We start from the raw sequence: 13,447 nt of genomic DNA on the forward strand, positions 1-13,447 counted from the left end.
AACCTTTTCTTTAAACTTTCAGGTAAGGATTTTAAATAAGGTAATTTTCCTCGTGTACTTTGAAAGGTACAAAATTGCCATATGTGCTGACATCCCAATTTTTTAAAACTTATTCTTTCATTAAAATTGAGCCTTAAATTTGAGTGTTAAATTTAAGTGCTAAAAGTGTCACATTTTTATATGGATTATTATTTGTGATATGGTTGCCAAATAATATGCCGTTGATCTGGCACTACTGAAAAATATCGTGTAGATCAAGGTTGTGTAGATAAGATAGCAATTTTTTAAAGATATAGTCAAGAATTTTCACCGGATTTAACTAATTTATTTTTTGTCGTAATTTTTATACTTATTTGTCAGCTTACAAAATGTCATCGTTTTAAACAAAAGTAAGTGTTATTAATGTTTGGATTTTATAATTGGTATATTTAGTATTAAGATTTATATATTTGTTACTTTTGGCAAACTGAAAAACAGTTTATTTAATCCTTTGAGAGCTAAATTAAACATTCGTTTAATCCTAAAAATCGTTGCACTGTATGATTGACATTCATCTCTCTCAATGTTGCTTATGCAGTCTGTAGCTATCGTAAAAGTTGCGGGTTAAATAGCAACTCATAAACATGTGTTGAGAAGAAGAGAATGCAACTATTTAGAAAGTTCTTAAGCACCTAAGATTTGTTGTCTCTTCCCGTAGCACTGGCATAAATATGTAAACAATTATGAAAATTATTTTACATAACTAAAACCATGATGTAAACAATTTAAATATTTGAGGCACACAATGAACATTTACAAACATTTAATTTGTAGATAAGTTTTGTAATCGGAGTTTCATTACCAAAGCATGCTATGGTCAACTTTCGAATGCTCGATGCTTTCGTGAATATGTTAGGTTTGCCTAGCATTTTACGTTAGGCTTCCAGCAACTGCAACTTACGAGCACTATAACTAATTACCGCAACCTACTTTCTGGGGTCAAACATATTTTTTAAATTAATATTTTCCAGAAATCGCAAATGCCAGAATTGCACTATGAAAACTTCAAAAGATTATTTAAGATTTTCATACTTTTTCCTCATCCACCCCCACACCTTGTGAGAATCATTCAGTACGTGGAAATCAAATCCATATTATTTCTCTGCGTAAGAGAAAATAAGCAATAAGCGGATGTATCATAGTAGCATATGTACTTCTCCGAAATAACATGGAATAACAATAACTTTTCTTCGTGTAAAACACACAAAAAAATCCATACAAATCAGGTGCGAGATATGATAAAATGTCTATGCAATGTCAGAATGTTCAATACTTACATATAAAGCACTTCAGAAAGTTGGAGAAAAGAATATAGTCTACATCAATTTCGACTTGATGACCCACTGTTCGATTAACTCCTTACATCATAGCAGGAGTTTTGCCTCTACAAATAACTGTTGGCCACCAAGTGAGTCTGAAAAGGATCGAGAGGTTTACGTTCCTCCATGAAATATTAATGTCAGCCTGAAAGCATGATTTTTAATTTCCGGATTAGAATTTTCTGTTTCTAACGGCCATGAGCTAGGTTCCATTCGTGACAGAATTATTGATTTATTTGCAGGAAATTAACAATACTATGCATATAATGAATGTAACTTATTTTTCTATAGGTGTTTAAATATTAAAACGCCCTAGTACAGTGAAACATGAAAGCAATAGAGAACTCCGAATTACAGTCCCTGCACAAGCAGTATGAATTGCTGAAAGCATTTAGCAAAGATGAGAAGATTTTGGATCTGGGCGACAATTTCAATTTCGAAAGTCTTCAGCTGTTGATCAAAGCCATGCTTGAGACTTTAGATAAACTCCTTGACACAGTAGACCTAGACTCATCCTGCTACAATCGTTTACTAGCTATGAAGGCCTCCGTGATCTATGAAGAAGCCAACATCTACGCCAAGCTTGGAGATGAGGGGAAGACAGTTGAAACTTTGGGAAAGTCTTTGAGTATAATAGAGCAACACATACTAAGACAAGAGGTCACAGAAGTTGCATTGAGAATCATCAACCGCTACGCTGTTATGCAGTTTAGAAATGGAAGTTACAACAAAGCCAGACTCTTGCTTGAAAACGCAGAGGACAAGTATAAACAGCTCAGGCCGAAACTTCTGGAATCAACCTTCTGTGGATTTGATCAGCTTTTCTGGGAAGACTCCGAAATGCCTCATAGGAAAGACGAACACTTGAAGGTGCAATGGCTCTCTGTACATAACCTTCAGATACTTTCGTACGTCTACAACAAGCTAGGGAAGCTTCGAATGTTTGTTCGTTCTTATCACGAAGCTCTGAAGAGGCAGCTCGAATCGACGGAAGGGGACACCTTGGTTTGGGCCGTGAAATCAGCTCGCCTGGCTTCGTTTTTCTTGTTGCAACAGAAATTCAAGTAAGTGAAACATGTCTGGTAGAGTGGGGTGTATAAATATTACTAAGGAATATGTAGTCGCTAGCAAATTTCGTATGCTTGGAATCAAGGATGGATCAAATAATTTCGTGTGGGCTTTAATTCGCTGGTCATGGCAGCTAACATCTTATTTTACGTCGGTTTTCTACCTCATTAGGTTAATCTTGACGATGATAATTAACAGCAGCGGAGATTGGGTGCCAAAATTGGGAAAGGGTAGTTTACTTTCAATTGGTAGACAAGGACTTAGCATTAAGAGTCCATAGAGCGGGGGCAAACATGGCAAAAAAAGTGTGTGTGTGTGGGGGGGGGCTGTTCCCCAAGCCCCCCAATCGCCGCCACTGATGATGAATATATGAAATGCACGATGGGACATATACAGATGAACGAGCACACCAGGACTCGAAACTTAAACGATAGATGGTGAGATCGTGAGTCCAGTACTCAGTACTTAATGCACTTAGCCACCGACAGAGAAACTGCAACTGCAAGGGGGCAGTTTGTCCCCTAATATTTTCAAGGTGGAAATTCAGTCTAGAGGGATTATATCGCTGTTAATAAACAATATTATAGTCTTAAGAAAGGATGAAGCATTTTGAAGTCGATGAAAGTTCCAAGCAAAGAAAGGACATTACCTTTCTATGTAATTGGATGTGTCAGTGAACCAGGGGAGGTGACTGAACGAAGACTAACATTTGTATTGGTGACCCCTTTCCCTTCTTTAACCTGGTCCTGAATTACTTATTTTCAGTCATCCAATCTCTCTCTTTCCGCATCTCTCCCCGGGTGTCTCGAGAGCAGATTAACAGTAACGCCAGAGTTTCAGTAAAAGGGGTGATGGGTCCTTCATAACATTTATATTTGTCCTTGGGTTCGTTTACAAGTACAGAAAGTGAATAAACAACTGGTAATTTGGCAGTTTAGCTCAGGCAGTTTATTTAGCAAATCAGAGCATTATCCTGGAGGATTATATGGGTTTATTATATGCTGTTTGTATTTACATATTTACAAAGCATTTCCATAGGTGCATTGATCAGATTCACAAAAATCCATTAAATCAACAAACGTACCTATGGCCTTACCATTGGTGCTTCCAATTATACAGCCTATCTCTGTGGCCCACTCTCGACTAAATGATATTCCGGCCAGTAACGCAACCTTCTAGCAAAACTAGTTGGAAACGTTTTTTTTGCGTTTTCTTACGCAACATCTTTACTTCAGCCAGCTAGGCACTATGATGCGACTCGGAAATATCTTAAGCAAATCTTTGCTAAGGGGGAACTTGGTGTTCCAAACAGTGGTTGGCTTTACCAAATCCTACATTTATTTTCCATCAGTCAGTCTAAACGTACGCAGGAATGGTATTTTCGGGTGTCCGGACCCATGCCTGTTTAGCACGCATCAATACAATTTGTAAAACAGTGAGACGAAATGTGGTTTATCTTTCCCCGACTGAACCTTCATCAAGACTTTTACTCGACCTCCCCCCCCCCACTCCTACTAATCAGAGGGAGTTCGCACACGTATAGGCAGCGCCAGCGGATATGACATATAAACTTATTAATTATTTGCCTGCTATGATCCATTTAAATACTTTTGAAATGGGCAGTACATTCAACAATTCTGTAGTGTGTTTGATTCATTAATTGCATTTTGGTAACAACACAGTGGCGTATTTTGTACTTTTGCAACGAGAGGTATTATTATCTTTCCCAATATCCGTGCCGTTACTTACATACGTTTTAAGAATATCCAAGACAAAGACAATGAAGCTATGTTCTCCTTACCTCCCGTCCCTCCGATATCTGATATGCATATCTGTATTTGTTTTCCCAGGGAAGCTAGACATCATTTGGCAGCTGCTACACATGTCTTGGAAGAGTATGAAGTTTCGCTCAAGGAGCAGGAAAACAGCGACACCTACATTGAAAAGTATGTAATTGAACGAAATTGTATAGCTAGAAGAGTAGAATGCCCAAGGAGGACTTGTGGGTTCATAACCTCCATTTTTGCCTGCCATTCCTTAGAAAAAAGAGCGTCAAATGTGTAGGGAAACATTGAAAATATAGGACTGATTACTACAATAAGAAGACCCAACCAGTCTTGGCTAATCGCAACGATGGTGATAAATGGAGATTAGATGAACTGGTAAAATGACAATCACAAACACGCATGGACAGGACACAAACCCCTAAAAGGTTTACTATATTGGCTGCGAGTCAGGCACCAGAGGGAGTGTGTGGGAGAGTGGTTGGTATTGTGTACCTTCTTAATGATCATCCCTTACACCTCACTTTCATTAACATTAATTCGAGGACCTCCCCAATGGCGCAGTGGTAGCATTTTTGCCCTGTAATTAACGGGTCCCGGGTTCGATACCCAGTGGAGACACATAGAGGTTCGGATCCCACTTCAAAATGTTGGTTTACTGTCCAGTCCCGATTAGCCTTACTGTGCATAAAATGGACTTAAAACACCAACTCAATCAATCAACGTTAATTCGACGTTATCTTTCATCTTTTCATATCTTTCATTTGTATGACACACTTTCAGTTTGGATTGATTGAATGAATTGTTGTTTTAAGTCCACTTTATGCACAGTAAGGCTAATCGGGACTGAACCTACAGTTTAAAGTGGAATCCGAACCACCATATGTCTCCATTGGGTATCGAACCCGGAACCCATTGATTACAATGCGACGATGCTACCACTACACCGTCGGGAGGTCCATACAATTAATAGAATAAGAGTAATCAGTTACACTCTAGTGACTTTGTGTACCATGGTGAACATACCAAATTTCTGTGGAAAGCTCACATCGATGAAAATGAACGTAAATATAAATATTTTAATATGGTCTTGCTAAAGGCTTTGGTCCCTTCAACCCAAAAGCGCCCAAGTCTTTTTAAAGGATTTTACTAAAATTGTTCTCGTTTGGAAAAAAAAAAACACTGTGATATTCTCATTCTGACAAATTACATTTGTTTACAAGCACGTATCTAGAAATATGTTTCTGGGGGGGGGGGGAGGAAGGTCCGAACCAAGTGTCCCAAAATATTATTGTCATTATTATTAATGTTTAAACTAAAATAAATATATTAAATTAATTAAAATAGTATTAATTAAAATATTCAAATTAATATTATATTTTTATTACATGAATGGGTAAAAGAACGGTGTAAGAATAGTGATATAACAGCATGTATTCATTATCTAACTTATGTGTAGTTAAGGTCGGCAAAATTTGTAAACAACAACAACAACTGCCCTGGCAAGGAAATTAATGTCAAATAGATAAAGGATTGAATATTATTTATTGACTAGAATAAGGATGTTAGATCCAGTTGACGAAAAGTAAAGTTCCTGGTGATATTTTATGAAAGTTACGTTATAAGTAGTAATAAATCTTGCAAAAATCTTTTTTGGTACTGTCATTCAAAGTCGTATGATCACAATATAATCCTTGCCTTCCAATAAGTTTGGCGGAAACCCTAGATTAAAGAACACTCGTATTTTCATTATTTAATTTTAGTTATTTTATTATTTCATCATTTTCATTATTTAATTTTTGTACTTACTAAGTCTTTCGGGGTAGAGGGGGGGCGAACCTCCTGGACCACCCCCCTATATACGTCCTTGTGTGTTTAGAATTTTTCTAGAGGATTCAAGCTATTTCTTTGCTTTTTCTGTTGTCTAGATATTTATGACAGAAAATAGGTTCCACGAAACTATTACAGATACTGTATCTAGACAACAGGAAAAGGAAACGACACGAAGATTGAAGACTAAAATTGGTAAACGCTGTAAGTGCCACAATAATTCAAAAACCGTTTTCCACGTTAAACTGTGAAATGTGCCATGCTTTATAATGTGGTAAACGTGAAATGTGGCTGGTAGCCCTCTAAGTAGTTCAAAGGGCGTGTAAAGAGGTCACTAGTGTGCACATTCTTACGAGCTGATGTGCGGAACGATGCGATTTCCCAACACTTTCGCTTTTGGCACTTACAACGTTTACCACTTTTAGTCCTGGATTCACTTCAATGATCTGAAAGGAATTCTCAACATACGTAAGTTTTCAGAATTTGATCGTAGTTTTTGTTGGCGGTGGAGGGGGAGATAAATTTCTATAAAATCCTCTGCTGACACTGAGAGAGATTCAACGTAACTTCAAGAGCTGACGTAGTTACTATTAGTGAAAGTTCTTTTGTTGAGGGAATTCTATTTTTCAGATGCGAGACTCTCCGTCAACGCGGAGCCGACGTCGCAAACACCTGGGTCAAATACGGCTTATCCCTGTTCGCCTTATCCAGATCAAGATACATCGAATTGAGCAGCGATACAGATGAAAGCGTGACGTCATTCAGCGGGTCGGCATCCAAGGACACCTTGCCTCGCGCGGAAGCGGAACCAAGAAATGACGGCCAGGATGACATCGAGACAAAGACCTCGGAAGCGGAAGAACCCGACAAAACAACAACTGCGTCGATGCAACTGGAGGGAGAGACGAGAGACAACACCTCGTCCGATGCTTTGAGCCATCAGCTACCTCAATCTTTCGGCGACTCGGAACCCATGAAATGTAACACCCCGTTCCTCGAGGAGGACGAACGAGGCTCGATGTTGACTAACACTGCAGACGGCGACTTTGAAGATGTTCTCAAGTTCCCGCTTGAGCTGGATGAGCTGGAGCAACGCGTGTCGTGCGAACCTGTCGAATCCCTCGACCAAGCTAAGGCTCTATTCCACTTTACTCACGGCTGGCTTCAACGATCCAAGAAGTTCTATTCCTTGAAGAATCACCCTTTTGAGTATGTCAATATTGTCCTGGATCTTGCTGAGTTGTACAAGTTCCTTGCTTTTTACGAAGAGGATATTGATGGGTAAGTCTTCTGGACTATAACGACCCTATTAGAAGTATCTGTGACTTCATATATATGTATGTATTTTTTTTCTTTTGCAAGCTCTTGTCTTTAAACTATCCTGTATTAGCTATATACCGTTTCCGGGTCGTAACACTAAACTTAGGTCATAGGTGGACCATGTATTAATTATCCAAACTTTTATATCCTTCCAGCCATATCAACCTCTCCAAAATATCTTAGTTTTTACCATGTATATTGATAATAATTCACATATTTTCCCTCCTCATTTGACACGATATGTCTTAAAGTAAAGCTAAACTTACTCTACATTAATTAATGTACATGTCAGTATACCTGGTTTATTGAGTGAAAATTAGTTTTAAAGTGTTGCTGGGCGTCCGGATGGAGACAAGGGCGGCCCATGAAAACAAATGCAAGCCTAAAATTAAATATTTCACACATATAATTTAATTTTAGTCACAGTAATGATTGTTAATTACTCGTCGTATAAGGGCTTTTCAGGAACATGATAACTTCAAACTCAATGGGTTTTTAAGGAGATGGCAATACTATAGTGGGGGAAAATATGCCCAGTTTGCCCCTCTGAATTATATACCTTGCTTGCCCGTCCCTGGGAAAAATCCTTGATGTTCATTTGCTGGGCGGTGGGTGAAATGTAATAACGGGAGAGAAGTGCTGTTCAGGGATGATTCACTACAGTGAATGGGTTGGCTCCTAATGGTTTTCTAACAAGGTAGTGATTTAGAAAGTGGAAGATCCCTGATCTACGGATGATAAGCTCTTTACGGGGAAGGGTGTTTACAGCACTCAGAGTGATATGTCTAAAACCAACAATGAATGTTCAACGAACAATGAGCACATGCGAATAGAGATGACAGCCCGCCACCGCCAAAGTGCCCATCTCGAGAGTTGTTCATCAGACTACTGTGACTCAGTGCCAACTACAACTACGACGCCAGAGACCCCAAGTTCGAATCCCGGCCGGGGTGTTCTATGTGAGTGTTCCTTCATCAATTTCATAGTATCATCACTGATCCTCATCTTCGCGATTATCCAAATGTGGATGAAAAGCGAAGTAAAATAAACCAAATAAATCAATCAATGATAATCAACTACAACTGGAACTGTCCAAGTAGAACAGGGATTATAAAATCTGGTGAATCCATGGAAATGCTGATTCTATAACCAAAGTGACAAGTGAATCCAATGTGGCATCTGAGTTAAAGTCACCTGTAGAGAACAATAACATTAAGTAGCAATTTCAACCTTTCCCACGGCAGTAATGATAATGATAATGATATTTATTGATATTGGTACGAGCCCTTCGGCTGTGCGTATCTTACAATATTGTTACATAAACACCCCGACCTTAAACATGCACCCCATTTATCATACATTCAGAAACATTTATAAACAGAAACATTTGGAAAATAATTACATACTATGTACATATATAAATAGCAATGTGGTCCTCTTCTTACATTTGAGATTGTTCATTTTCACAACACTGCACTACACGCTCCACCTATGCCTGAGCCACTGCTGTTCCGTACCCTTCACTTTCACTGACTCCTTGGAGCATTTTCCTGCGCTCCCTCCAAACTGCATGAAAATACGAGCCCAGGGCTTTGATATTTACATTCGTTATACCACTCCTCTCCTCCCTACATATAGCCTGGATGGTCTGCTCAATGCTGTCCCTTGCACTGTCCCCCCATTTGCGTTGTCTGAGGGGTGCCGACCAATCACACTCGTGTAGGATGTGAGCCCTCGTCTCCTCTTTGCCGCATAACGTGCAGATGGCACGACCGTCCGGCCCCTTTAGTTTGTGTTGCATCCACCCCCCTAGCAGGAACCAGGCGAATCCACGTCTTTGCTGGTACGTACACGTATCAATGTATCGTTTTCTCCCCCATTTCACCCACACCCCTGGCGGTTGTGCGGCGACGAGCGTTACCTTCTCCCTACATTCTGCCATGATGTCTTGCCTGCTACTGACCACCAACCTTTCCCTTATGATTTGCAAAATCCCAGTTTCGCACCTCCCGCCCCTCACCTCTTCCCACAGTTCCCCCAGACCCATTCTGTACAAGTCGTCCTTAATCCCACTTGCCCAGTGGCGTGCGAACCCTTCCTCAATCTGAACTCGCAGACACTGTTCTTTCAGTGAGTCTCCGGCCCCTTGTTCCAGCTTCATCCAGTACTTGAAGCATCTCATCTTCGCTTCGACATCCTCCCTACGTTTTCCCATATCCCTCAGGACGCCACACGTGCTTGCACTCGTACTGGTTCCCAGTATTTGTTTTAAAAACCGCGCTTGTATCTGATTTGCTACTCGCCCCCCTACCCTCCCCCATAGTTCCGCGCCGTAAAATTGGGTTGCTTTCACCGTTGCTTCATAAATTTGGTCCAGCAATCTCACACTGACTGTAGGGACTTTCCGTTGCAGTCGCTCTACCCTGCCCAGCCCATAACAAGCTTTTCCCTTTCTGCCTTCGATGTGCATTGTCCACTCCCCTGCCATACTCAGCGTGTTGCCTAGATAGGTGACACGTTTGACCCTTTCAAACTGGGAATCCCCATAGGTCCACCGCTCCTTTACTGCGAAAACATAACCTTTCTTGAACGCCATTATTTTAGTTTTTCGTGTATTTACCTTCAACTTCCATGTTGTGCAATATTGTTGAAGTCTGTTCAATCCCCGCTGTAACCCCTGTACTTCGTTTGATATTAAAACGAGATCATCCGCATAGAGAAGCATTGGTATCGATGTCCCGACTATCTCCGGTGTTTCAGATCCTTCTTCTCCCACGAAGCTAGCAACGTCATTAATGAAAATAATGAAAAGTAAAGGTGAAAGTATGCATCCGTGTTTGACGCCTACCGTGCTCTCGTGCTGCCCAGACACCACCCCCTGCCCACATTTGACACAAAATTTGACCCCTCTGTACATATTCATTAGCGTATTAATCATTCTAGCCGAAACCCCCATGTCCCATAACTTCCCCCATAGCATTTGCCTATTGATAGAGTCAAACGCCTTTTCAAAGTCAACAAAACAGCAATATAATTTTCCCCTTTTCTCGTTTAACTTGCTTTGGATCAGTGTGTTCAGGACAAAAACATTATCTACAGTGCTATAATTGGACCTGAAACCAGCCTGCAGGGGGGTCAGTTTATCAAAAATATCGGCCCATTTTCTCAATCTGTTGTATAGAATACTACAATATACTTTCCCTAACACGGGCAGGAGAGAAATACCTCTGTAATTATTAGTGTCATTTACATCCCCTTTCCCCTTGTATAGAGGACAAATAACGCTCGTTTTCCATATTTTGGGGAAGGTTCCACTATTGAATATGTTGTTGAGCAGAGACCTTCCCGTTTCTGCCAATCGCTCGTTACAATTCAGCACCTTCACGAGATCTGACCCGATTCCATCAATATCCGCTGCCTTGCCGGTCCTCAGCGAGCGCACAGCGGCATCATATTCCAGCCTCGACACATTTTCGTCAAGGATTGGGACAAAAGTACCCAGGAGCCTGCCCTCGTTTGGAATAGCCCCTGACCCCCCCTCCCCTTCCAGCAGCTTGAGAAAATGATCCTCCCAGCTCCGTGCAGAGATACTGCCTATTGTGTACCGACTCCCTTGCAGGTTGCGAATAATCCGCCACAAGTTCCTCGTATCCCGGCCATGGATGGCCTCCTGAAGGGCCCTCACTTTCCTCTCCCCCCACTTCTCCCTCTCCCTTTCCAAAACTTGCGCGTTACGCCGGCGTTCTTCTAAGTAATTTAATCTAGAATGCTCAGTTTTGCGAGCACGGAATTGCCTTAGAGATCGATCCAATATTCGTTTGTGCATCTTACATACGTCATTATACCACGTGTCAGCCTTGCTGGGAACTTGTTGACGTGTGTCCCGCAACATGTGCCTCGCTGCTCGCATTATGATGTGGTAGTATACAGAGACCCCTCTTTCCACTTCGCCTTCGCCCAACGCTCTTTCCATTTCCCTCGTAAGCATAACTGCTATATCATCTTGCAACCCTTGTTGGAACCACAACACGTTGCACGCGTTGCTTGTCAGGGTCACTCAGATCGGGAGCGAGCGACCGAGGCGTGGTGCTGATCATATCACCCTCATGGAACAGTGCAATGCAAAGTGGATAGACTTGCCTTTATCTTTTTATTCTGCCACTATTAAGAGCAAATGGTGGTGATTGCTGCTACAACTGTTTCAAGCATTCCCATTTTCTGGTAGCATTTTGGGGGTAGTAAATAATCTGTGGTGGTTATGCTAGGCTAGTTGGGTTTCGTTCTTTTAGAAGAAGAAGACGACGAAGAATGGTTGTAGCAGCAATACCGACCGAGCAAAATTTGGTGTGCCAGCACCATCCCCTGCCGTCTATTGCGGTAGAATTTGATTCTGCGATCTCCTGGATAGTGCAGGACTATTACTTGCAATCTTTAAGCTACAGATGGACAGAGAAAGTAATGTATTGTCTTGTTATTCAGCCAATATTTAATTCACAAACGCCGAGCCGACTCTTTGGAGACTCTGATGGCTGTTCTGAAGGAGCTACGTCCCCAGTGCTACACTGCAGTCAACGTGGAGCTCCTGCGCCAACTCGCAGAAACCCAGCTGGAGATGATGAGCATCAATCTCCGACGTCTCTATCTCTCCGAGAATATGAGCATCGAGCCTTTTCTGCAGAAGATGGAAGCCATTTCTGACACCTGCGATGGGCTAAGCGACTGCAGTGATGTCATCGATTCGGATGTTTTTCAACTTGGCGTCCCTACTGAGGACATGTAGGCTTAGCACAGACTGGTAGCAAAACGCAAGCTGCTCTCATTTTTCATCGCTCCTTTCCTTACAAAATTTAAATAACACATGTCAATAATAATACCAGAAGTTTTGTTTCGTACATTGTATAAATTCGTGACTCTTGTGTCTAAGACCAATGTGTATGTGTTTCGGTAAGATAAAAAAAAAGAATTGTACTGTTGCAACTGTATGCAGTATTGTAATATTTTTTTCAAAATGTTTTTTGCTGCCTCAACATTAATGGAGATACTCAATATTTCCTGTTGCATGTAATTATGATAAGCGACATTGATGGTGATGATTTACCTAAGGTTTTTCAGTAGTGTTTGATAAATAGCAATAATAATCACACAAACATTTATCATTTATCATAAACTAACACTAATAAAGTATTGTCATAGTGCCAATTTATTATTGTTGTTATTATACTATTATAGGTAAAATACTGTCTTTCTATTTTTTTTCACATTTCATACATTATTGACTTTTACACATCTTGTTCAATAAAAATCTCTGCAAATTAGGAGAAGAGTCTTAGTCGTCAAGTTCACATTGTGTGACCTCACACATAAAGGTATCATCTTTTTGGAATTTTGAAATTTCGTTGTAAGGTACCTGAACCCAATATAGCCTTGTACCCAATATGGCCTATTTGCTATTTCCAAGTACTCCCTCTGTCCCATAATTATTGTCCGGTACACCTTTGTTTGTTGTCTCATAATAATTGCCCGATATTTAAACTGGGACATTGGTGTATACAGAAGAAGAACATGAAACACGGGAATGAGTCATACAACTTTATTACTCCAGGATCAGTACAATTTGCACTTTCCATCTGCCTCCTCGTCTGTCATTTCTGTACTACCATTTTGGCATACCGGACTATAATTATGGGACAGAGGGAGTAGTTAAAAGGGGGCCTCCTCCCTCATTGTGCAGTGGCAGCGTTATTGCCTTGTAATCAAGGGGTCCCGGGTTCGATACCCAGTGGAGGCACAAGTGGTTCGGATCCCACTTTAAACTGTTTGTTTACTGTCCAGTCCCCTTGTACATTTTTCTTAAAAATATCAGCGTTGGTGCATAAAGTGGACTTAAAGCAGCAACTCAAACCAAACTAAAACCAAGTAGGTACAGTCACGGACACTTCTGGCTTGTAACGACCTTATTGAAGAAGCACTGAAGCAAGCCATCCATGTCTAACCACCAAGCGCCTTGTGACTAGACAACCCAACCAGCATTGCAATTCTGCGGCTTGTATACCAGTCACGGGTATACATCTCTGTAAATTGAGTCGT

General features: G+C 40.8%; 1 protein-coding gene across 1 annotated transcript; it reads left to right on the forward strand.

Moving 5' to 3' along the window:
• The first annotated feature begins 252 nt into the window (after positions 1–252).
• LOC145988376 (KIF-binding protein-like) lies at positions 253–12,559 on the forward strand. Its single transcript, XM_083123259.1, has 5 exons — positions 253–389; positions 1,650–2,422; positions 4,277–4,372; positions 6,671–7,321; positions 11,840–12,559. The coding sequence occupies exons 2-5, from the start codon at positions 1,686–1,688 to the stop codon at positions 12,138–12,140; spliced, it is 1,785 nt and encodes a 594-aa protein (XP_082979385.1). The 5' UTR covers positions 253–389; positions 1,650–1,685; the 3' UTR covers positions 12,141–12,559.
• Positions 12,560–13,447: the final 888 nt, after the last annotated feature.

This window comes from Lepisma saccharinum, chromosome 5 (assembly GCF_977018435.1).
Source record: "Lepisma saccharinum chromosome 5, izLepSacc3.1, whole genome shotgun sequence".
Classification (NCBI taxonomy): domain Eukaryota; kingdom Metazoa; phylum Arthropoda; class Insecta; order Zygentoma; family Lepismatidae; genus Lepisma; species Lepisma saccharinum.

Coding starts and splice junctions, on each gene's coding strand:
- LOC145988376 (XM_083123259.1), top strand. CDS start 1,686: ATGAAAGCAATAGAGAACTCCGAATTACAGTCCCTGCACAAGCAGTAT. Junction 2,423..4,276: donor TTGTTGCAACAGAAATTCAA/GTAAGTGAAACA, acceptor TTGTTTTCCCAG/GGAAGCTAGACATCATTTGG. Junction 4,373..6,670: donor AGCGACACCTACATTGAAAA/GTATGTAATTGA, acceptor TCTATTTTTCAG/ATGCGAGACTCTCCGTCAAC.